Below are 26,221 nucleotides of genomic sequence, written 5' to 3'. Positions count from 1 at the left end.
TTACTTAAACCCTTTAAAAATATTATTATTGTCTTGTTTTATTATTCATTGTATAAAGGATGATTGCTTTATTTTTTGTTTTGGTCTTTTACATAAATACATGAGTTTATCTTTCTTATAAAGTGGAAAATACTGCTGTAAAAAAACAGTAACAAGAAGTTGAAAAGTCTTGTTAACAATATTAGGAAAACTAAGGGCCCTGGGGTATATCTGTATATGAGGAGATATTGGGTAAAACCATGAACTGTGTTGTCCTTACATTAAAAATGTCTCACTTATATGTGGAATCTAATGAACAGAATAAACTAACAAGTAAAATATAATCAGAGTCATGGATACATGGGACAGACTGACAGGTGTCAGACGGGAGGGGGGGCACTGAATGAAAGAAGGTTAAGGGATTAGCCAAAGAACATATATGCATGACCCATAGACACAGACAATGGTGTGTGGATTGCCTGAGGGAGTGGGGGTTGCTGGTTGGAGAAAGGCAAAGGGGGAAAAATTGGGACAACTATAATAAAATAAATAATAAAATATAATTTAAAAACATTTTAATTAAAAAATAAAAAATAATAAAATGTTCCTAGTTTATTCTTCCACTAGCACAACGCCAAAGAACAAAACCATTTTTCTCTACAGAATCACACTGATCTCTTATTTAACAGAAAATTCCCTGTCTAATGGAAGGGGAGTGAGATAAGAGGAACATCTAAGGAATTCTGAGTGCTCAGCTTCATCAAAGGCTACTAAGAAGATAGAGCACAGAAATGGTAGTTGAGGATTCCCTCTACAGGTGAACATTTACATAACAAAATCAAGATTATTATTAAATAAATTATTAACTTCACATTCTAATTTTAATAAGCAGTATATCTCCCCTGGAAAAAAGTGCAGACTTAATAATGGAATGGAACCTTACTGGCATGTCAAAGGACATACATCTAGTATTAGTTCCCATAGTCTTCATATCTCGAAAAGTAGTGGACATCATTTTAAATGGTCTTTTTTTTTTTTGAAAAAATAAAGGAGTTACATGCATACTCCTTGAAACAAAATTATTATCACAGGCACAAAAGATTGTTTCTGGTAAATGAAAAAAACAGAACGAAAAATATTCTGCTGACCATTTTGCTGTGTGTAACATACATTGTTTATTTAAACTATAATCAAATGGGTTAATAAAATATATTAATTATTAAGAACTATGGAATGTGTTTTTATTTAGATTTAATGTGTACAATTACAAACTTAAGAAACAAGAGCAAGCTGAGGCATTTCCCTCTATCATTAAATATACACAGTGGTCACTGGTAAATGAGCAGTGATTTGACCGTGAGATTTACGTTCTTCCATTTGTTTCAGTTTGAACAAATGTATCTGTTCTCCAGACTTTTATTGATGAAGATATAATTCAAAAGCTGAATATATAACAAACCTTAAAAGATAATCACTATATTTTCTTGCTGTATCCATTTCCTATAAAACACATCTGAATTCAAGGTTTTCCATGTGGTAAGACTTTAGACACACTTACGTGAGCTGTAAGGGAAAAATCTAAGGAAAAGGAGTATTACATTGAGTTTTACCTGTGTGTTATGCTGTGTGTACACATGCATGTATGTGCACATTCTTGTGTGCATGTGAGATGGTTTAAGCCCTTAAATTTATACTGATTTCAGAAAGGACAGTCTCAATGGAAAGTGTAACAAGGCTGTCTAAATGCTTCACCAACCTTCTAAATACATCAAAAACATGTTTTAAAATGTGGATTTTTTTGTTTTGATTTTGTAAACCACTACTTGGAATTCTTATAACTTTAATAAACAACACAACTTACAGAGATTTACCATTTTCCATTAAAGTATTTTACATCCTGCATTGTTTTATTGAAGACTAAGGAATTTAAACTTTAGACTCTTGATGAAGATAAATTATAAATGAAAGATTAGTGCTAGTCATGATGTTACTGGAAGAGCAAATAGATACTGATTTGTCAAAAACATCAATTACAACAAAATTAAGTAAGAGAGTAATCCTACGATTTCTTGGTCTATTGTGTCCCCCAAGGACAGGATTATTTTGAACTATAGTGTTAAAGTGTCTCCAGAGTCTTCATTCCTTATCAACTGGAGAGTTGTGTTAATGAGTTTAAAATGCAAATAATTGAGATTATCAATAAATAACCTGTGTATCCAATGAGAGTGTGCCATTGCCTCCATGAGAGGAGGACATCTTTAAGGTCTGTGCCTTCTCTTCAGAACCCCTTGCTCTGGCTTTGGATTCACAGAATGCAGTTTCAATAAAATAATAATAATAATAATAATAATAATAATAATAATAATAATAAATAATAAATTAGTGGCAAATTTTGACCCCAAAATATGGGAAAATTTCTGATGCTCGAGCTTTGAAAATTGGATATCTTCTTGGTCAACCTCCATTTTTATTACCTGTGTTAGGTAAATTTACTTTAAAGACAGTCACAAAAATGATTCTGTCTATTTCTGAAAGGAAATTAAATGGAAAATTATAAATGTAAGTCATTCATAGATTCACATATGGATTCTAATAATTTTTTAGTCATACAGAAATAGACTTATAGCCATTAACTTTCTAAAAGGTCGTGTTGAAATGAAAGGATGACAAATGACCAGGTAATAGCTGAGTTATAATGATTGGATAACAAGGTATTCATTTTGGAAGGAAGTTGGAGACGAACTAGATCATACTTGTTATTTGACAGATGGGGTCATGGAGCTACTATAATGGATAGATAAGTAAGAGGCTTTCACAAAGATGACTTTCAATGTAATGATTTTCTAATTCATTTCCAACAATAAAAGATTGCTTGCTATCACACAATTCTTTCATAGGCAGGATTTCACGTGCAATCAATACAGGTATTTATGACAAAAAGTTATCAAAGTATTAGTAGCCTAGCACTCGTAGGCCTGCTTACCTCACCTTTGCTATCATCATCACATCTTCACTGGGTATTCAACATCAACATGTAGTCCCCCCACCACTCTACCATCACCTCACTAGAGTTCAAAGGGCACTAGAAATCAAAGGCACCTGTTTAGGGACCTTTGGGAGAAGTTGATTTAATTTGTAAAGAATATATTTGAGATCATTATATACTATAGGGACAGCACTCATATATATTCATAGTTTAATATTCATTTTTAAGAGATAATCCAGTACAGATTTTATTTCAGTTTGAGTCTTTTTAGTTTTCCAACATGAGGATATTTCTGCTTAATTAAGAAAGAGAAAAAACTAAAAAATGCCTGTATTATCTCAATGTCTCCAGGTTGGCTGAGCTCTACATGATTTGATTTCATTGACACTCCAGAAGGCCAACACTTTAATATTTGTCAATTTAAGCAGAAATAAAGCTAGCAAAATAATGAAACACCTAAATTTAATATACATATACTGTATATATACATATATGTTTATATATATGTATGTGTGCACGGGAGGTGGTCAAAGTAGGAAACAGACTATTATTATATGAGAACAATGTGGATCTTAAGGAATCAATTTCTTGCTTTACCCTCACTATTTTTAAAAGGGAAAGAAAGAATAAAGGAGAAAGAGATAAAGCTTATTTAAAGGCCTCATTTCCTATGAAATATTGGATACATTTAAAACTGACAACACCCTAGAAACATTGTACTGTTTTTTTCCTGGATGTAGACTAAATTTCTGAAGAATAAAGTACAAACACAGTATAGACATGCTATCATTGACAACACTATACTAAATCTACATAATTGAATAGTAATAAAAAAGTACTTTTTATATATAAAATATTTCCCAGGTACCAAAAGATCAAATAAAAATCCCACCCCTCCTGCTGTGTTCCTAGGTGTACTACATACTGACTTGGGGAATGTTTCACAGCACTTATCTCAGGGCAATGTTCTCTGGTTTATGGGGCTGGAATCAAGGACTCACCACCCTCTCACTTAGGGAGGTGTGGTTTCTTATAGCACCATGCTGCCAGCCAGGTGTGAACAACTGCTGCAGACATGAGTACGTTCTGGTGGACACCTGTTTATAGACAGCCTTAGCCAAGGTCACCAGAAACTTCGCTAAAATCGCAGATTTAACTGTCATTCACTCTGGAAGCCAATGTGCATTCTCTTGAAGTCTGCTTAGTTTTCTATTTTCTTTTTGACAGGTCTGATATGTTATTGTGATTAAAACAGATTAATTTATCAAGTCCTAAAAACAGCATTGTTCCTGCTCCAGAAGGCCTTGCTGCTGCTACCTGAAAATAATGTAAATGGTTAGAGATGTGAGAATTTAGAAATATGTATTCCTTAACCCATAATAAGGTGGGCAGATATTTGACTAGAGTATAAAACAGAGCACTTTATAATCCTCACAGTAAAATCAGGAAGAATATTTGAGTGATGATTATCCAATATCATTTCTATTATTTCTCATTAGCATAAAATTGGTCCCATTTTGAACACCAGTTTTCCATAGCAATCATTGGTGAATTAGAATAACATGCTTTATAAAAAATGTCATATCAGAAAATGATTCAGAGTAAAAATAATGGGTGACATTCATTTTCCAGTTAATTATAAATAAGCAACTTACTTAATTACAAATCTTCAAATACCTGTGTACATAATGAAGACAATGAAAATGAAACAAAATCAAAGATGTCTTGTAGAAGTACGTATTTCTTTGCAGACTCATGAGCTTGAAAGACAAGGTAGCAATGGCTCCAGGTGTTTTTCATGTTACATCAGCTTTGAAAGGCTTGATGCTGTCAGCACTTGTCTGCTAGTGCCCAAAAATATACATTTTGAGCTTGGACCTTTTTCAGAGGACAACTTCATATTCCAAAAGGAGATAAATGACTGCTGAAAGTAACCATTAATATTTATTCTTTATGGACGATTTTGTCTTGACTATCAGTTAGGAAGTAACTATATCTCTAAACTTCACATTAGCCTGCCAGTGGGTGTGTCTGATGTTAATGCTCTTCAGAATGCACAAGGATGTTTATAATCACGTAATACATGGTTCTACTTTAAGAAATAAGGGGCTGAATCAGGACTTATGTTTGACTGATGATCTTCAGTCTTTTCAGAGTACATAATATATTAACGTAACTATAGTGAGTTACAGACTATATAATCTCCTAGTTAGGAAAACTGTGTATGAATCCTTCAGATAAGCAACAAGTAACTTTTAGTGAAAAGACCCAAGAACAAGGTTGACTTAATCAAACTTGTGAGGACTTCCAGTTAATGTCCATAATTGTAATAAATTTCAACACAATAACATATTTTATATGCAACTACAGGAGGTTTATATATACCTGTTAAGACCATCTTTTCAAAATTTTCCCAAAGATATTATCTTTTTAGATGGGAATGTGGATGATCTAGAAATTAAAATTTTATAATAATCTTTTAAGAGGCTAATATTACTTCTATATTCAAAACATCAAAACTATAATGGGACAACTAGTGAAGACCACAAATCTTTTGTGAATATAAAATGCATTTCTACCAAAATGTTTTCAACAGTTGAGACCTTGAATTTTCACTAGACAGTGTTGGAAAGAATACTATGCTCTTTCTTTTTCCTGTATAACATTACATCTATTAGTAAAGTATATTCTCAAAGAGCAATTTACAATGTATTTTCAACAGAAATAACCTCAAGTAAGAGTTGTACATATGCAGTGTCTGATTCAGGAAGTTACATTCTATTGTAATGGAACAAGGAAATTTTAACCAAGGTTTTCCCAACTACAGTAAAAGAAATCCTTTATATACTTTCAAATACTGTGCCTTTTTATTTAAAACAGTGTAAACATAACAACACCACCAAAAATTGGAAAAAAACTGGTTATGTGAACACTAATTTTCTTGAATACCCCCATCAGAGTAAGGGTAAATAAGACAGACAAATCTTCAGGAGAAGTTTCCGTTAGCCTTAGCAGTGGTAAAAATATTGCTTTATTCCAAATGAACATACAACACAATTTACTGTGCTTCAGGGGGCTTCCTGTGAACTGAATACTCTGGGCTTTGTGATTTCATCAATTTATTCTTTCCTTATTAACCACAGAAGCCAATGTCTTGGTCCACAAGTTATAGATTTGCTACAAAATAAATCATAATGAGCCTCATGAGAAAGCAAAGGATAACTGTCAATTTGGTCATTGGCTTGTGTAAATAACTTAAGTATGCATGATTTAAAATAAATACACATCTTCAACTTGCCTTGTGATACGGATATCATCAATGAGCCTATAGTTGTTCCTCTCAGAAGTATTCACATCAGAAAATGGTCTAGACATTGTCAAGAGTTTTATAGGATGCCACCATGCAAGTGACTGATTTAAGAACATACTAACTGAACTTTATACTTCGTGGGAAAATTTAAAGAGAACAAATCTAAGAGGGAAATTTTTTTCTGAATATTAGATTCCCTGATGTTTCAGAACAAATCTTAACAAGCTTAATACGCACACACATGCACACACATACTCACAATGAACACGTGCATACAGCATACCAGTGCTCCAGGAAACTCAGTCGCACACACAAACACACACTCTCACACGCACACACAGGCACACACACTGAGAAATGCTCCTGTGGAGCCCTTAACCAATCTCAAAGGAAAACATTTCTATCAGCATGATTTTAGTGACATGACACTGTGATTTTTTGTCTCCTTTTTTATAATGATTTCATACCTCCCTCTGAGATTCTGTGCCCTCAAATTTCAGAGGAAGATGGCACATAAGAGAAGCTTAGATTGCCCCTAATGACTCCTTCTATCTCCTGTCCTCCTCCTTCTAGAGTCTTGGTGCCATTCTTCAAAATTTAAAATTAAATAGAAAACACTACATGTGTTGACATGACATAACCTGTGATGAGGCTGTCGAGTGAAGAGAAATTTAGAGGTTGGGACTGTCAAGCCAAATGGCAAGAGTCACCTTCTCACCAGCACCTCTGCCCTCAGGATGCAGCTTGTCTCTGAAACTGGGTAACTGCCAGTGCCTTTTTATGAAGACACTGGTGCTCTGGGGCTAAGGGTCTGGATCGCCCCCATCTACTAAGAGCCAAAAAGGACAGTGTTGGGACTAACTGAAACTGTACTCAGAATTCTACCCAAAAGCTTTAGTTGTAAGCTTTATCCCTCCTGAAATGTTTCTTTCCCTTTAAAAAAATATTTTGTTAAAAAACACTATGATATGAGGGCGATAGACTATTTGGTTTCTTCTAAGTAGATGCTCTTAAATTAATGCATATAAATAATTTGTATTTAATTTCCTCTCTTTCCTGTTGAGCAAAGCATACAATGCACAGATTCCTACATCTCAAGTCACTTGGTTAATGCAGAGTCTCTTTGTATTTCATTTCTTAAGACAAATTGTGCCTCTCGTTCTGATTTGGCCGTGGGACTCAGGGGGAGGAAGGCTGTGTTTTCACTTGCACTGTCTTCAGTGTCTACACTGGCTAGTTCATAGTCTTCTGACCGCCTGGCCTCAGTCAGAATTCGGATCTGCTCCTGGACAGTTTCTAGCAATATTTTCACTTCTTGTTGTTCTGCTATAAGACAATCGTTGACTGGAATACTCACATTGACAACATCAGCAGAGTAGGAGTTTTTGCACCATTTGATGCTTTTTACTTCAGAAATCCCTGGCATTTGCATGCAGGTTTCCTCTAGACCCACTGAAGGGATGATGGGCACGGAATTGGCCCTTGTGGATGAATATACCATTAGGTCCTTTTGATCCAAGTTATTAAAATAGGAGTTTGTCTCTCTTGAAGGCAGTTGCATATTTACTGATGCATTTTGTTGGGTGTTTAAACTGGTGGACGAATACCTGAAAAAGAAACAAAGTGTTACATATTCTCTCTGCCAGTGCTTCTTCAGAGCACTATCCAGTCAACAAAGCACTTTCCACATGCACCATCTCACTGAATTCTCACAGCAACCCCATCAGACGGATAGTATGTTCCCAGTTAAACAGAGAAGTAAACTGAAGCTCAGATAGGTGAAGTGACTTGCCCAAGGTCACACAGAAAATAAGTGACAGACTGAGACTCAAACCCAGATCTTCTTACTTTAAGTCCAGGGATCTTTCAACACACCACAGCTGTATAGGCAGGTGGGATATAGTCTTCCTGACCTCTATCCTAGAATACAAAGTAAATGGGGATTGAGCAGGTAAGTGTGGCCTTTCCATAGTGACAAACAGGAAACCCATAATGGCATTACTCCACTCCATCAACTTGACCACCCTCTCAGCCCTGGTTTAGTACTCATGTGGCCACCCTACACAAAGAAATCAGGAAGCCCAACATTAAGCATTAAGGTACTACATTCCTGACTTTTTCTGTTTCATCCTGACTTTAGGGGACTGAATGAAATTTCTATTGGCACTCTGCTCCATAGGAATTGCCTCCCTACACATTGCTGAGACAAAAAATGGGAATGGGAAGCGTACGATTCTTCTCTCTGCCCAGTGGCGAATATGAAGTGAGTTCTACAGGGCCTCTACCACTTTAGCAGCTTTCCTCACATGGTTTCTGGAGTCAAGTTATGTAGCTCACTGTGCATGTCAATAGCTTGTCAAGAATGCCAACATGCCATTTCAAGTCATTTGAATATTTCAGAATCTGTCTAGCCCCTGTGTTACCTGTTCAGAGCTGGTGAATTTGCCAGTGCCTTGGAAGTTCCCAGTGCCATAAAGCGGGGCAGGGATATTATAGATTCATAGAAATGTGGTTTGGGGACTTGAACAGTAGTCTTTATTCTATTTCTCAGTTTATGTCCTTAATTTAAACATGAAAATTTAGGCATAATCTAAACTGATCTGCTCTCCATATTATATATATATATATATATATATATATATATATATATATATATATATATATATATATATAAAATTCCCTTAGTCTTACATTGTAATAGAAATAAAAGTCATGTTTATACATGGAAAAAATAGTTTCAATGAAGTGTGTCGCATACTAAATAGAAGTCTTTAATGCAGGGACATGATGGGAACAACCTAGAAATCTGTCTTCCCATCAGACAATGAGAAAAGATGGGGAGCAAATTTAGGTGATTTTTAAGTCCCATACTTACTGTTCCTAGTACAGAGATGGTAATCAATAAATCTTGATGGAATGGACACATGAATACATAAACACACTTTATACCCCAGTTAGCATTCATTTCAAACATAGTAACAAGAGCTAACATCCACACAGTGCTTTTAAAAAGCACTTTGACTTGCAATTGACTCACTGAATTTTTAAAGACTATGTGGTTTATTTATTATTATTACCATGTAATGAATGAATAAACTAGACTAAGGGATACTCAAATGACTTGCCCTAAGTTACATTTAGTAAGCAGCAGAGGAAGAAGTTAAACCTAAGTTGTCTTATTTTCATTGTTACTGTCAAAGCCAGAAATGAGTGGGCATCCAAGGTGCACTAGAATACCTTTAGAAGGATATATAATCTTTACCTGCACAAACTATATAGCCACCACATACAAAGAACTTCCCCAGGGGATCTTTCTCCTTTTTCTTTAGTGTTATAGAACTGAAAATCTAAACCTAAGGGTTTTAATCAATGAATCAATGAATTTCAACAAGAAGAAAGGAAACAAGTAAGAGGATTTTGTGTTCTGTCCTTAGCACCATACTGTTAATACCATTAATATGTATGAAGATTTAGAATGTCTTCTATCAGAGTCACCAACATCACAGAGCCAAAAAATATAATTAGGGTAAAATCATATTTCATATAGATCTCACATGGTGATAGATGCAAATTCTTATACCAGAATCTAAACATTATTGGGGAAAAAATTAGCTAAAGGTATAAATATCTTAGAGACTTTAGTCAATTGTAGCTTCAATAAGTCAACAATGTGTCATGACTAAGAAGTGATCAAAGGTAATTCAAGCCAAACTTGGAGCAGTCTTCTAACATGCCTACGTGCTGAAGTAAGGGTGTAGATGAGAAAGAGGAATTGCAGCTGACTTTGTGTCACCTCACAAGTCAGTTATGGGACACATGGCTGGCAATAACTGAAATCTAAAATGTTACTATAACATGAAGATATTCTTTAAACAATTAGAACTCTCCAAAATGTGGTTTTGTCTTGGATTAGACATGACTTCAAGTCCCAATGCTATTTTTAGACAAATTGCAGCCTCACTTTAATTTTCTCATATTAAAACAATGGGGCAGTCATACTGACCTGGGGAGATTGCTCTGAGAACTAACTGAGGTAATGCCTCTGCACTATTCAACCAGAGGCACACTGTAGTCCTCACTTCCTTCCTAGAGCTGCTGTGAGTGTCCTGGCACTGGTATTGAGTAGAAGCTGTTACTATGCTTCAGAAGTTTGAGAGGTAAATTTCTAGATGTGATTCTGGATTAGAAGATACTCAGCATTCTGCATCCCTAAGGGTCAATCACTCTTTCACAAGTTTGATCCATGAACTTGTCAATCATTGACTGTGAAATACCAGTTTGGGTTGTCCTTCCTCCAATCCCTCAACAAAGAAATCACAAGTGTATTTCCTCAGTAAATACATGAGCAAACATCATTTAAAAGGTGAAATATTCCAACAATTAGTCACCTGGTTTTATTCCCAGTAATTCAGGACTCAGGCCAAGGAGTTTGAATTTCCACAGGGGACTCCCGGACCTAGTTCCTAGTTCATATGGCTTTCAAATGAACTGACTAAATTGAAAGAATTCATTTTTCCCTCTGAAACAATACAACTGAGATTCCATTTACACATCACCATCCAGGAATGTGATTTTCTTCACATTCCTTTTTCTGGTTTAATGGTTTATGTAGTCAGAAAGTCAGAAAGGCCAGGATTCAAGTCTTAGTTCCTTTACCTGATATATCCCACCTTGGGCTAGTCATTTAATTTCCCCTATCCTTAGTGCATTCATCTATCAACTTCCTGAAGAATAATTGAAGTATATAAAGTTGTTAGTTAAGTGAGATAAATAATCAGTATATTTTTGTATCCCATCTACTTTGAAGGTGACAGACAAACTTTTCTGGCTTCCTTTCTTTCTCTCTAGTACATGAATACATTCGTTTGAATTGCCTGAGTGATCACCACCTCACGCCTTCCTCAGGCCTCACTAAAATAGCTGCTGGATTCAAAGTGGGCTGAAGTCAATGCCAAGGAGTGAAGTCACAGACACCAGAGCCTAACTAACAGACAGTGCCCACATGCTTGATAAACATGCAGCAGATGGCTGATGGCTCTTGCAAATTCATTCACTCCCCCTCTAGGCAAGGGCCAGATTTGAAGAAGGCCTTTAGCTGTGAAATTCTATTACCAATCCTATTTCCAGTCCGTCGAGACAGTCAGTCCCCCAGGAGTGGAAAATAGCTGTTTCTAAGAACTGAGAATGAGATTGCTCCCTGAGATTCATTGTGCTGAGTTCACAGTGACTTATACTTAGAGTCACCATTTATCAACACTGGTCCTATAACACACAGAGGAAAATACCTGTGGCTAGCCAGCTGGAGAGACTATTCTAATCCCAATGATGATTGAACCAAAACAAAACCACCACCTTGCAGACAATAAGTGTAAGTCTCCCAGGAGGTAAAAGACAAAGCAATGCCTGATCATGTAATGGGAATCTCTGAGACCCTGAATACTTGTGCATGTATGGTTTAAGCCTGTATCCAGCATAGGGTCAGAACATCCTTACATCTGGGACATATGGAATGATAGCCAAAATATGCCCAACAGAAAGAAAGGCAGCATGGGCTGGGTTCTCTCTCCACTCACAAAATATATCAATCCTAATTAATAGACATTATCAGTGGTTTAAGAAGGAAATAATTATGAAATATGATTAGTTGTAATTATAGAGTAAATATAAGCCCATTTTTCCAGATACAAGGCAAAGAGAAATGCCAACCTACTTCTCGAACAACATGGGTGTTATGTTGAATTTGCAGCTGTCACCCCAGATCTGTACCAAACACATTTTACAGTACATTTGGAATTGCTTCAAAATTACAAAATCCAGCCACAGGCTATTCACTTCCTATCTTCTAGTCTTCCTAAAGAAATCTGTTGCTGAGCTTTGTCAGATAGGGCATGACTGCACATACAACTTGCCCAGAAGAAAAGACAATGGTAGGGCTCTCTGATGGACTTCCTACTTGCTTTGGCTTTCAGCTTGATACAGTGTATAAAAGTCATCCAGGCCAGAGCAGCATAGAAACTTGGCCTGGCTTACCCAGAGGTAAAAAACTAGATGTAATAAGAACCTGGCTTGTGTGAGGCAACAGATTCCTGAAATTTCTGGAATAAACCCTGATTTTATACTATTGAAATCAACATTAATTTTGTAACAGTTCCCATGACAATAAATATCAGTACTACCTCTCTGTTTTTTACCATGTGACTGATTCAAGCTCTTTACACACATAATTTTTAAAAAGCTACCTATCAACCTTCAGGAAGGCTCATCCTATAGATGACAAAACTTAAGTTTAGATGATAAAACTTTCTCAAATTCACACAAGTACTAAGGGCCAAAGATGAGATTTGAACTTCAGTCATTTTAAGTAAGTGCTGCCATGTTTGGCCGAATAGTATGTCAATTAGGTGGATGGTGACTAAAATTCATCTTACAATACATTCCATTCACCATGCCTTGAACCCTATGAGGGTTTGTGTCCACTCAGAAGAACGGACACTTTTTGTACTGCAAGAAGGAATAGCAGCCATAGTGTCCCAAGTCCCTTTTTCCATCCCTCCACTGTGAAAAAACCTAGAGGTCTGAATTCAGTAAGTTGTACTTGAGAGCATACTCTGAGACACATTCAAGAAATGCTCGAGATTTTAAATATATATAAACATATATATGTATATACATACACATAGACGTATATGTATATACTTACATACGTATACACCCACATATACGTGTGTGTGTGTACACATGTTACAGGTTACTGTTTAGGATGTTGTCTACAATACTGATTAGAGAATGAAGTAATTTTTTTTCAAAACTAAGGATGAAGAAACACTTTAGTCCACTTAAGAAATCTCTAGATTTTAAATCAAAGACAAATTCTAAGTTGTTTTAGCAACTATGTATCAACACACTGCCTACATACCTATACATTTATTTTCTTGTTAGTGTTTATGTTTATTTTCCATCTAACATTTCCCTAATATCTATTTCCATTGTACCTATTCTTTTAAGTTAGTTTACATTTGTGAAACAAAGATGAAAGGAAGTATAAATAGCTAATTGATGACAATATCAATGAATAAAAGCCCAATGAACATAACTCAGTTTAAAGCTGTAGCAATAATGATACCCTCCCTCAATTTCATTGTTTTTAGACTTACCCTTGACAAGGTATTGTATCCTGGTCTGGGATCCTTGATTCCTCAAGTTGTTGATACACTGGTCCCACAATTCCGCCCAGCCTACTTCGAGGCGAAGGTGGTGTCCTTCTAAAGGTGTTCCTGTGGAGCATGCCACTCCTTTGTCCTGGGCTGCAGCAAGAGGAGAGACTCCTGCTGGGGTGAAAGAAAACCAGCAACAAATTGGTCATAGCAATGACCTTACAGGTGACTGCACAAACTTTTCAAACACTGCATTTGCACCCCAGATTCTCAAAGTTATTAGGCCAGGCTCCATCCATAACTCTAGTATATCTGGTAGGAAGGGATCAGAAGTTGCCAAATTCATTTTACCCTTGCAGATACTTAGACAAAGAGTTCTTGTATGTCTGGCTTTCCAGTGGGGAGCACTAATCAACTAAAATAACTGCTGCTTTCCAGCCAAAATAAGAGGTGGGATTAAGAAATTCTCAAGCTTCTGATTCTCATCCACCCTTATTATTCAAGCTATAGTAACTATTTCTCAAGTAAAAATAAAAATGGCTTTGTGATTAGACACTGACAAGAACCGAATACAGGAAGCCCTGAAGGGATTTATGGGGAAAATTTCACTTGTGTTAGTGGTAAACAAACCTTATTATAATTGTCATTCTCTCCTTAACATATATGTTAAATTCACAGTTCACTACCTCAAATTTTCATCAATCTTGAGGAACTAAATTATTTTTCTTTTTTAAAATTTGTTTTACTAAACATCTCATTTTGACTCATAGATCCAAATACCCAAATAACTACATTTTTAGATGTCATCAAAGGGCTAAAGTTATAAATGAGATACACTATAGGTGAAATCCCTATATAGCTCATGTTAAACAAAAGAACAAGGCTTTTTATACAAATCAATTGCTAATTTGACACTTCACCTGTTCCATATGCATCCTCATCCCTACCTCACCAAATTTAACCTACTCCCATGGGAGCAGTGAGGAGAACTCTGTTCCTGTGTACACATTTTGTAACATGCCAGTTTATGTGATAATATCACATAAAACTATATAGAGAAAATTAAAAAAACATTTTCAAAATTTCAATAGAACTATCAAGTTTTAAAGGGACCAGTCCCCCCAAAGAAGCTTGACCCATATAACTGTATTATTTGGAGTTCTGTAACTTTCCTGCACTAATATTGCTGTTATTTATACTTAATAAATACAAAATAATTTATTGAATATTATTTAAGTTCAGAGTTGACAACCAAGATGACTAATCAAACTTCATATTCCTCAAGCCAACGTTGACTTCCTGAGTTAGTGCAAACACCAGATCATACCTGGCAACATTATTACAACTTAATTCTTTTTTGTAATATTTCTTGCACACTGAGTATTAAAATGCCTAATAGCCAGCAAGTTAAGGAGTTCTATAATAGCTCATTTATTTCCCTTCCTGCCAGCTTCTACCTATACCATCCAGTGGAAATTTTGGAGTCTGAAGGATACTCAGGCTTGGGTGCTAGAAATAGGTGCACTTGGATATGCAACTGTATATTATTAGCAGTATGATACTGGGGGAAGTACTGGAACCAGAGTCCTGGAGAAAAACAGATGGTACTCTAAGTTGGATAATTTGGGGGGACATTCTGCTATTTACAAAAGTGTGTTTAGTATTTGAGGAAAAAAAGCAACACGGGATACTACTGTATGTCAGGGATACTAACAATGGGAAGCTGTTACTAACCCTGTAATTAAAGGGACAAGGGGAGGGAGCCATCAGCAGAATGGAGAAAAAAAGGAAAGAGAGGACCACTTGGCAAGCACTTTGTCCCAGGAAAAGGGATATAGCTGAGGCATCCAGGGAGGAAGGGGGCAGAAATACTAGGACGTGGCTCTCCTTCTGCCCTTCCATCTCTTGTGGTTGCCCCTCATATTGAACCAAGAGAAGTTAGAGGGTAAGGGAGCCCGCTTACCTCTTAGTGCACAGAGCAAGGCAGAGAAAGGTAAAGACTAGACATGGGTGGAGGAGGTGTAAGAGAATGGCATTAGCATGATGCTTAAGTCTTTTCATAGGATTGCTGTGGGGGTTCAAAGAGATCGAGTATGCGAAGTGTTTAGCACAAAATTTTGCACATAGTAGGTGCTCAACACAGTAAGTTCCCCTGATTCCTCCCCCACCAATGATAACTCAAAGGCTCCCATTAGTCATTGAAAAACCTGAATTTATTTAATTATTAAAAAAGCCTATTTGTATTGCCAAAATATAATGTAATAAGTATGACATGACAAAATTGACTTCCTCTCTAAAAAGGAATAGTTTTATTTACTAAAAATGAGAAACAGTGCTTTTAATTAATAGTTTTGTTTCATAAATGAATTGTCCAAATAAGTCATAGTGCACAGAAAGAAATTAGTTATTCATAGCTAGCCAAACTGTCACAACAGCAAAGTCTACCAGTATGAACTAGTGACCCATCTTAAAAAGCAGTTCTATACCTATTGATCAATCAGCTATGCTGCCCTTCTAACCTAGTAGCATTCAGAAGTGATGGAGCAGTTTGCAGTCTGTATAAATCAGTGGCCAGGTTATCAATCATGAAAACATTTAAGTCTACTGCATGTTTTGCAAAACAAAAGCTATGTTATATTACACTATAATTTACAAAGTGTTAGAGGCACTTTATAAATCAACCCTTGCCTACCTATCAAGACACAATGTATGCCTACAAATATTGCAATGTCACTAAACTGAACAAAAAGGAAGATCTCTTAAAGACATTCATATTTCCTAAAAATCAGAGTAGAAGCCAAGTTTAGGAGGGAGTGTATCAACAGACAAGGAGTGAGTAGGGTATTTGCAACTCAAATACATTAGTAGCTCTCATCCATTTTTATCTCAACTTTAAAACATTTATGGCATAATATAGTGTAGAATAACATTATACTTAATTATTTTACTTGACTGGATGGAATACCACTTTCATGTGGGTTATAATCAGCAGGGAAAATAGTGTCTGGGAGAAAATATCCATCTTTTTAAAGGCTGGTGATTTTCGATGTATTTCCCTAATTAAAGAACTTCTATTAACTCCAGTGAACTGAAATGATTTTTTCACAGGGAAGTATCTATAAATGCCTCAATTGATATAAATCAAAACTTGTAGTTAATAACTAAAGCAATTACCCAATAGCTAAACATATTTCAATCCTGAACTAAAAATATTTAAATCACCTTTTAAAAAATAACAAACCCTTAGTATCTCAGTCTCTACTCATGTAGAGTGACAGAAAAACCTCATAGTAAATGTGTCATGTTCAATAAAATCATCGTTGGACCCATTGAGAAGCAAGGGAGAAGAGAGTTTCCTTGTTAATGCATGCTTCTGTCATGGTGGTTTTCAAAAACACTACCTACATATGTAAAACCTATATTTATTTTTCATTGTTGGGAAAATTGATATTTTTTACTTCATTTAAAAAAATTTGCATCTCTTTATATATATATTTTAAATTTAAGGTATTATACTTCTTACTAAGAGAAGGATGCTTAACTCAGAACAACTCCTACAAAGACTGAGGATATGCATTTAAATGACAACATAATGTCCGTTTGAGCCCTAGTTGCAAACTTTGGCACTTGTTGTAGAACAAAGATTTTCAATTTTTGGAGTTCCAGATTCCTTAGGTATAAAACGGAGTATGTGACTAGAAGACGATAAAGAAATTTTTCAGCTTCAGAATGCCATACAATTTATAAGATAACTTTAGTTTTGTCTTTCTCTCCCCAAAAGAGCCAATTTCTATGGTCAGCTTTAAGAGCTCTACGCCACTGATAATAGATCATACAGATCAAAGGAGAAGATTTGCCAGGATTCATCGCCCTGGAAAGTTTTCTTTGTGTGAGAACCATGTTGGAAGACCTGGAGCATGTCACATCAGTTGCCTAGGGGAGAATTAGTCATTAAATTTGTACATAGTGATAAGGCAGACTAGAAAAAAAATCATGTTTTTAATAGTTTCTCAGAATGCAATTGTTTCATTCACTGGTCTGCATGTGCTGCTTTGATGGGTATTGTTAACAGTTCCTTTAGGCTTTTTGTAGGTGCATTGCAGCCTTCTGATATCTTTGGTTTACCTGCTGTGAGCTGATTGAGCATCCATCCCATGGAGAACTATAGGAAAAGCAAAAACAATCATCTCTCCTAATAGTGTTGCCATTTCTCAGCTTGTGTTTTCCAGAGTCTTACATGTTGTGAATGTGCCCATTCCCACCATGATTAGCTATCTGTACCTGTGGTGTTTGACAGATTGGCTTCCTCTGTCAGGAGAAGGGACCTCTGGGAATGATTGGGGGCCAACAAAGCTTGATTCCATCATTTTCTCCAAAGCAGTCACAGGATGCCTTTCCGCCTTTGAATACTGTAGGAAATCACATGCACAAAGGTGAGCTGGAGGATAGTTAGAAAAGGAAGGCCTATAACACTGCAGATAGGTATTGAAAAGTTATGGAACCTGCCAATAGCATTCCATTGAGCACCCAATTAGGAGAATGATAGAGCCATCATTTGCATCCCATTACTCACACATTGAGTATGCTGTCCCCATCCTTGTCCCAAACTCTCTGTGATTAGATAAGGTCCACTCAAGGTTCTTCACTTTAGACCCTTGAGTCTGTCAATTCATACCCATGGCACAGCCAAAAAAGGATACATATACTTCATTCAATGCACATTTTACAAAAAAAAAATAGTAGCTGACTACTAATAAGGGTTCAATAAATACTGATTGAATAAAACTTGAAATATTCTTGAAATTATAGAGGACACTGATTCAGTGAATCTGCCTACCACTCTCCACTGTCTCTCTCTTTTAGCCTGTTACCAGGAACTTACTGTGTCTAAAAAGAGAAAGCTGTGAGCATTTCGCTCTTGATAGTTATTAACCCTTGGTTTTACCTTTGATTATGGTGCACCATAAGCTACAGGAGCCTCAAAAAGACTTATAAAGATGACACATTAAGAAAAAGTTTGCCTCAAGATAAGTATCACATGGCATCTCAACCAAGTAGTTGTCAAGTTTAACACCCTCTGGAACTCTGGCACTTGAACAGGCAGCAAGAATAGCAGGTTTCCCTTCCAGAACTTTAAATAAAAACTCTCCTGAGAAATGACATTTATTTTTAGAATTTTAACCAAACTCCAGAGATTTTGAAATCCAGATATTCATATTCAATGTATGAGCAAGAGTGTCATAGAAAAAATATAGGTATAATATTAAAATGAGAAGGTGTATAACTACACTCAATATAGATAAATGAGCATTAGAATAGAGAAAAGTAAACTTTAAGAATATTTAGTAAAGACAAAGATTTGAGAATAGTAGAGATAGTGCTAATTTATTGGGGTAAATATTGGCAATGTGTTCCAAAATGTTAAATATATATACTCTTTGATCCAGGAATTTCCAGTATTAATATAATTATAAAATTTCAAAGTGATATAATCACCAGAGTATGTCAGCAGTACAAATTTTAATAACAAAACAGAAAATAAGCACAAAAGAAACAATAAAAATGTCCATAAACAAATACTATATAGCCATTCAAAAGAATAACATCAAGGTACAAAAAATATGCATAATACAAACAGTGTGTGTAGATAAAGAAAACTCAGAAGACAGGTATACATATGTGTGTAAATATGTGTTTTGGATATACATATATACATATATATTTAGCTTTGTGTATACATTTATAGATTTTGTATGTACATATGCATATATTTTGTGTGCATGTTTCCATGTGTGTGTCTGTGTTTCCCATGCAACCACAAAAGAATATGGATGGAAAAAAGGTAAAGTAGACTATTAACTAGGTGTTATCCTTGATGAAAACTGTATCAGTGGGTGTGGGTTTAGAAGAGTAGGAAAAAAAAATTCAACCTTATGTAACTTTAAGTTCAATATGTCTAATTAAACATTTTCTTTCAAAGTACTTCCAAAATGAACCACATAGTGGCAGTAATGGCCATGTCTTTAATCAGAATCTGAATTCTACAAATGGATTTACAGAAGCTGGGCAGGCTACTTGCAAAATGGAATAAATTGGTAAGGAACCAAGAGAAGATATGGAGATAATTTGGAAAAGGTGATTGTTTCTAACAACCCAAAATTACATCCAAAAAAATGGAAATATCTTCATGTGTGCTTCTTTATTAACTAATTAGAGTTGTTTATTGCAAACCATCCATGAAAAAAGTGAACTGTGTAGACGTGTGACTGAAATGTAACAAACATCCTGAATTGCTACCTGACTTCCAAATTCTATAAAAGATCTGCTGGATTTTGTTTTTGTATTTTTTAGCATCAACTTCTAATGAGGTGGTTTAGAAGACAACCTTGGATACCTGGAAGGCTCAGCTACAGAAGTAAATGAGCTAATCTGGGACACCTGTGGCAACTGGCAGCTGTAAGCCTCTCTGCTCCTGTAGAGGCTTTCAGGAGCAACACTGGCCAGGGTTTCTGGAGCATCAGATTTTCTAGAGGAAATCATGAAATCATTTAAAGTCAGTGACCCATTTATTTATTTTCTAATACATATCAAAAAGCCTAAGTTGGCTTTTGGGCCACTAGGTCAGACCTTCTGCTCTGAATGAAAGTTTTGGTACTGAAAGCTTAAGGGCCTTGTTTAAAATCCTGTATAAAAGTTTTGAATAGGATCAACCTCTTACTTGTACTGCTTATTCATAGGTTATACTAGATATTGTGTTCAAAATCTTTTCTTTCAAAAGCTTGGATTATTGTTATATTAGACTGTTGCTTTCAATAGTACTATTTGGATCCATTTTCACAAATTTGTTTGCATAATGTATTATTTTGAATCTCCTTTTTTTTTCACACAGCCTTTACAAAAATCATTTTTCATTTCTGTGTCACATTTAAACTGAGATTCAGGTTTAAACTGTTTTTATTCCTATCCAGAGTTAGTTGAAACATGTGGAAATCCTATTTAAAAACCCTAATAATTTGGCAATACTTCAAAAGAATATTCTGTGCATGTGCATTCAAGTGAATTTAAACATAGCTTCCAGTTTTCAGTACTGACAAATAAACAGCTTGGAAATTGTCATGCCTGTCCTTACAGTAAGAAAAAGGTTGAATAAACTGAAAAATCAATGACTGTTCTTATATCCATCAGATAATTGAAGTTGCAGGGAAAACCACCACTCTAAAATCTGGACAGATGAGTGAATATAGAGAATCATAGTCAAGATCAGCTTACCTATAGCAGGATCTGCCAGAACCATAAATTGTTCAGAATACAAAGTGGCAATTTTAATAAGTTGTTGGAATCTGTGTATAGACTACAGTGAAGCTAAAAGTCATCTGAGGGTTGCAGCCTTAGGAAGAATTCCCATACTTTCTTGGGTTTTACCTCCAGACCAACAACAGATTCTCACACAAAGCACAATTTAAGAAAAAATCTAATGTCTCTGACAAGGAGAAGGAAGAAAGTAACTACTTTGAAATGCATGCAGAATATTCTCCATTACCACTGCCTACTTTACCAGAGCTTTATCTCACCCAAGAGGAGAACATTTTCCTAACTCCACCCCCTGTACCCTTCCCATTTCATATAAGGGGTAAAAAGTGAAGAAACACTTGTCAAGGTCAGAGCACAGGAATTAGTGAGTCTACAGACTCACTAAAAGAGTGAAATATAATTGTAAGGTCATAGAAGATTCTTTCCCACCACTCCTTAAAACCATATTGACAGGGTCTCACTACAATAACAGTAGATGACAGCTGAAAAGTTATGAGTCACTGATTCTATGTGAGAAGAAGTTTGAGAGTTCTGAGCAAGACAGAGGCATAGGTAGAAATGCTTCACTTCCTCACACCACCAAAAGAAGGATAACAACTCCTCACATAACCAAAAGAAGGATAGCAACTCATTTAAAAACAATAAACAACAAGAACTGCCAGAAAATCAAACTTCATGAACTCCAACAACCAAGGAGTTAAAGAAACACTCATCTGGTGGGAGGGGCAGAGATGGGCAGAGGACCTGAGGCAAGGCAGCAGACCACACAGGAGAGGTGGGGCTGGGTGACTGGAAAACTAAAGACTCAAAAACCTCTAGCTATAAAATACTGTGGGAGTTGTGAAGGCGGGAGAAACTCACAGTCTCACAGGAGAGTTCCTGGGAAAGTGGGGCTAGAGCAGAGTAGGTGAGCAGCATTGTTCCCTCTCTGACCCCTCCCCCACAGACATTGCCATAAAGCAGCAAAGTAAATACCTAAGGCTCTGCCCCTTATAATGTAACAGGTGTGCCAAGACAAAGAAATATGGCCCAAATGAAAGAATAGATGAAAACTCCAGAAAAAGAACTAAGGGATGAGGAGATAGACAACCTATCTGATGCAAAGTTCAAAACACTGGTAATCAGGATACTCACAGAACTGATTGAGCTCAGTCAAAAAATGAAGGAAGAAATGAAGGCTACCCAAAGTGAAATAAAGCAAAATATACAGGGAACCAACAATGAAGGGAAGGAAATTGGGACTCAAATCAATGATTTGGAACAAAAGGAAGAAATAAGCGCCCATCTGGAACACAATGAAGAAACAAGAATTCAAAAAAAATGAGGAGAGGATTAGGAACCTCCAGGACAACCTTAAACATTCCACCATCCAAATCACAGAGGTGCCAGAAGGAGAAGAACAAGAGCAAGAAATTGAAAACTTATTTGACAAATAATGAAGGTAAATTTCCCCAATCTGGCAAAGGAAATAGACTTCCAGGAAGTCCAGGAAGCACAGAGAGTCCCAAAGAAATTGGACCCAAAGAGGAACACACCAAGGCACATCATAATTAAGTTACCCAAGATTAAAGATAAGGAGAGAATCTTAAAAGCAGGAAGAGAAAAGGAGACAGTTACCTACAAAGGAATGCCCGTAAGACTGTCAGCTGATTTCTCAAAAGAAACCTTGTAGGCAAGAAGGGGCTGGAAAGAAGTATGCGAAGTCATGAAAGGCAAGGACCCACATTCAAGATTACTGTATCCAGCAAAGCTATTATTTAGAATGGAAGGGCCAATAAAGTGCTTCCCAAATAAGGTCAAGTTAAAGGAGTTCATCATTACCCAGCCCTTATTATATGAAATGTTAAAGAGGTTTATCTAAGAAATAGAAGAAGACCAAAAACTATGAACAATAAAACTACAACAAACTCATAACTATCGAAAACTGAACCTAAAAAAGAAAAACAAAAACTAAGCAAACAACTAGAACAGGAACAGAATCACAGAAATGGAGATCACATAGAGGGTTATCAGTGGGGACAAGGAGGGGAAGAATGGAGGGGAAAAATATACAGGGAATGAAAAGCATAATCAGTAGGCATAAAATAGACAGGGGGAGGTTAAGAATAGAATAGGAAATAGAGAAGCCAACAAACATATGTACAACCCATGGACATGAACTAAGGTAGCAAAATGATGGTGGGAGGGTGTACAGGATAGAGGAAAATAAAGGAAAGAAAAAAGTGGGACAACTGTAATAGAATAATCAATAAAATATACTCAAAAATAAGAAGTTCTTAGAAAAACTTAAAGACACAAATAAAGTGAAAAAACAATAGAAGGTATTAAAGTCCTTGGCATCTACATTTACTGAAAATATTCAACAAAACATAACTACAAGCCAGATTAACCAAAAACTTTACACTAAATGTCTATTTACCTCATTGTCTATTACCTAATACATTATGCCTACATTTTAACCTAAAAGGATATAAGACATACTAAAAGACAAGAAAAACCTGAAGAATGGAAAGAAAATAATCACAAGAACCTGACTCAGATACCACAGACATGTTGAAATGATCAGGCAGTTAATTTAAAACAAAAAATAAAAAAATATGTTAAGGGCTCTAAAGGAAAAAGTGGACAGCATGCGAAAACAGGTACTTTTAAGTAGAGAGAGAAAAAACTCTAAGAAATATTTAAAAGTGAATGCTAGAAATCAAAAACACTGTAACATAAATGATGCATGCACTTGATAGGCTCATCAGTAAACTGGACACAACCAGGGAAAGAAACAGTGATCTTGAGTATAAGTCAAAAGAAACTTCCTGATGAAACACAAAGCATTAATAAAAGGGGGAAAAAAGGGGAAAACAAAAGGTAATATTTAATAACTGTGGGCAATTTCACATGGTATAACATATGCATAATTGGATTACTAGAAGGAGAAGTAAAAGCAAATGGAGCAGGAGAAATGTTTGAAGTACAAATAACCTATAACTTTCCAAAATTATTAACAGATACGAAACCACAGGTATAGGAAGCTCACAGAACACAAAATACCATGAAGGATAAATATGAAAAAAAACTATACCACAGAATATCAAAGTCAAAATATGACATAAAAACTACTTTTTTAAAAAAGAAAGGAAAAAATAAAACAAAAACAAAATAAAATTATGGACTTCAGGTTAAGATGGCAGAGTAGGTAAACAAGGCTCTCCTCCTTGCACAACCACATCAAAATTACAACTGAACTATAGAACAACAATCATTCAGAACCATCATAAATCAAGCTGAATGAAAGTCCTATAGCTATGAAATTAAAGAAGAAACCATATCAAGACTGGTAGAAGGGGGTGAGGCATGAAACAGGCTGGTCCTATACCCATGTGTGGCATGTAAAAATTGGGTGGAATATCTCAAGAGCAAGGGGTTCCAGCCCCACACTAGGCTCCCCATCCCAGGTTCCCAATGCCAGGAAGATAGGTTTCCATAATCTGTGGCTGTAAAATCCAGAGAGGATTGAGGCTGTGGAGGACAGAAACTGCTGGAATCTCAGGCAGATTCTATTTAAGGGCCTGGGCATGAATTTACTCAGACTTACTCCCTCTAAGCTTCAGCATGGGAGCAGTAGATTGAAAGGCATCAGAGACATATGGGGAGGAACTGAATTATCTGGCATCAGGACAAGAGCTGTGAGTCAGCTTTCTCCCAGACAGAAATGCTGGCAGAGACCATTGTTCCTTTTCTGAGCCCTGCCCCAACAGAGCCACAGACGCCAGCAGGCAGGCACCATAACTGAAAATCCATCAACCTGGCTCACACTGTTTGCCTCACCCTGGTGATTCCCTGAGGCCCTACCCCATCTAAATTTCTGGCCCTCTCAAGCTGTTTCCAGAAGCTTTTCCATACAAATGGCATGTCTTGGCCCATGCTTCAGATTTTCCTAAATTCTCTCAGACAAGCAGCATCTGGCTTCAATGAGCCCTATATCTGTCACTAAGTTGCACCGGGACCAGCACTAGGAGTGGTCTGCCTTGGTTCACAGCTTGGCCTTGACTGTGTACCTCCAAGCCCAACTCAAATAGCAGCCATCTGCAGGTTGTTTTGTAGCTTATACTGTTTGACTCCAGACAGAACACAGGCAGTGGCTGACCTTGGACATGCCAATAGCAGTCAAGGCTTCACTACACAAGAAGGGTGTACAAAACCCACACAGTGGACCTACCTTGAGTACCCAGCTTGGGTAATAAGATTGGCTGCGCCACTGGACTCTACAGCACACCTACAACATTAGGCCACTCTATCAAGCCTAAGAGATGTAGCAGTTCTATCTAACTCATAGAAACAAACACAGGGAGGCTTCCAAAATGAGGAGACAGATAAACATGGCCCATAATGAAAGAAAGGACAGAATTCCAGAAAAAGAACTAAACAAAATGGAGACAAGTAATATACTAGATGCAGAGTTCAAAACACTGGTTATAAAGATGCTCAAGGAGCTTAGTGAGGACCTTAGCAGCATAAAAAATCCAGTCAGAAATGAGGGAACACTAATTGAAATACAGAACAATTTACCGGGAACCAACAGTAGAGAATCAAAACAGTGAACTGGAATATAGGAAAGAAAAAAGAAAAAAATCTGAACAGAAAAAAGGAAAAAATACAATAAAAACTGTTAAAAAGTAATATTGATAATTAAAAAAAGAAGAAAAGAATAAAAAACATGAGGATAGTGTAAGGAGCCTCTGGGACAACTTCAAGCATACCAATATTTGCACCATGGGGAGCCAAAAGTAGAAGAGAGAGAGCAAGAAATTAGAAACCTATTTGAAAAAATAATAAATGAAAACTTCCCTAACTTGATGTATGTCTATACAAGTACAGGAAGCACAGAGAGTCCCAAACAAGAACCCAAAGAGGCCTACCAAGACACATCATAATTAAAGTGACAAAGGTTATAGACAAAGAGAGAATCTTAAAAGCAACAACATAAGACTGTCAGCTGATTTCTCAAAGGAAACTTTGCAGGCTAGAAAGGATTGGCAAGAAATATTCAAAGTAGTGAAAAGTAAAGACTTAGGACCGAGATTACTTTACCTAGCAGAGCTATCATTTAGAATTGAAGGATAGATAAAGATCTTCCCAGACAAGAAAAATTTGGAATTTATCAACACCAAACAAATATTATATGAAATGTTAAAGGGTCTTCTTTAAAAAGAAGATAAGATATGAACAATAAAGTAGCAATAAATACATATCTATTAATAATTAAATTAAAAAAAAAGAAGAACAGAAACAGAATCATAGATACAGAGAATGTTTTGATGGTTGTCATATGGGAGAGGGGTTCGGGGAATGGGTGAAAATGATGAAGGGATTAAGAAGTACAATTTACACAATGGAATTCTATGCAACAGAGAGAAAGAAAGGCTCCTACCATTTGCAACAGCATGTATGGAACTGGAGAACATTATGCTAAGTGAAAGAAGCCAG

At 36.1% G+C, this 26,221-nt stretch overlaps 1 protein-coding gene across 5 annotated transcripts in view; it reads right to left on the bottom strand.

Annotated features, from left to right (window-relative positions):
* Positions 1 to 5,809: 5,809 nt before the first annotated feature.
* NRG3 (neuregulin 3) overlaps positions 5,810 to 26,221 on the bottom strand; it is a 1,217,216-nt gene continuing 1,196,804 nt past the window's right edge. The window contains exons 7-10 of one of the 5 annotated variants that reach the window (XM_053922216.2): positions 17,711 to 17,838; positions 13,430 to 13,600; positions 8,124 to 8,195; positions 7,318 to 7,882 (exon numbers count right to left, since the gene is read on the bottom strand). In XM_053922216.2, the coding sequence (XP_053778191.1) occupies positions 7,375 to 7,882; positions 8,124 to 8,195; positions 13,430 to 13,600; positions 17,711 to 17,838 (879 nt within the window). In that variant the 3' untranslated portion in view covers positions 7,318 to 7,374. Of the gene's footprint in view, positions 7,883 to 8,123; positions 8,196 to 13,429; positions 13,604 to 17,710; positions 17,839 to 26,221 lie in introns of all 5 variants that reach the window. The other 4 variants (XM_053922215.2, XM_053922213.1, XM_053922214.1 and 1 more) reach the window with 4 other exon arrangements.

This window comes from Desmodus rotundus, chromosome 4, assembly GCF_022682495.2.
Source record: "Desmodus rotundus isolate HL8 chromosome 4, HLdesRot8A.1, whole genome shotgun sequence".
Taxonomy (NCBI): Eukaryota; Metazoa; Chordata; class Mammalia; order Chiroptera; family Phyllostomidae; genus Desmodus; species Desmodus rotundus.
This window is presented reverse-complemented; position numbering and strand designations above follow the sequence as displayed.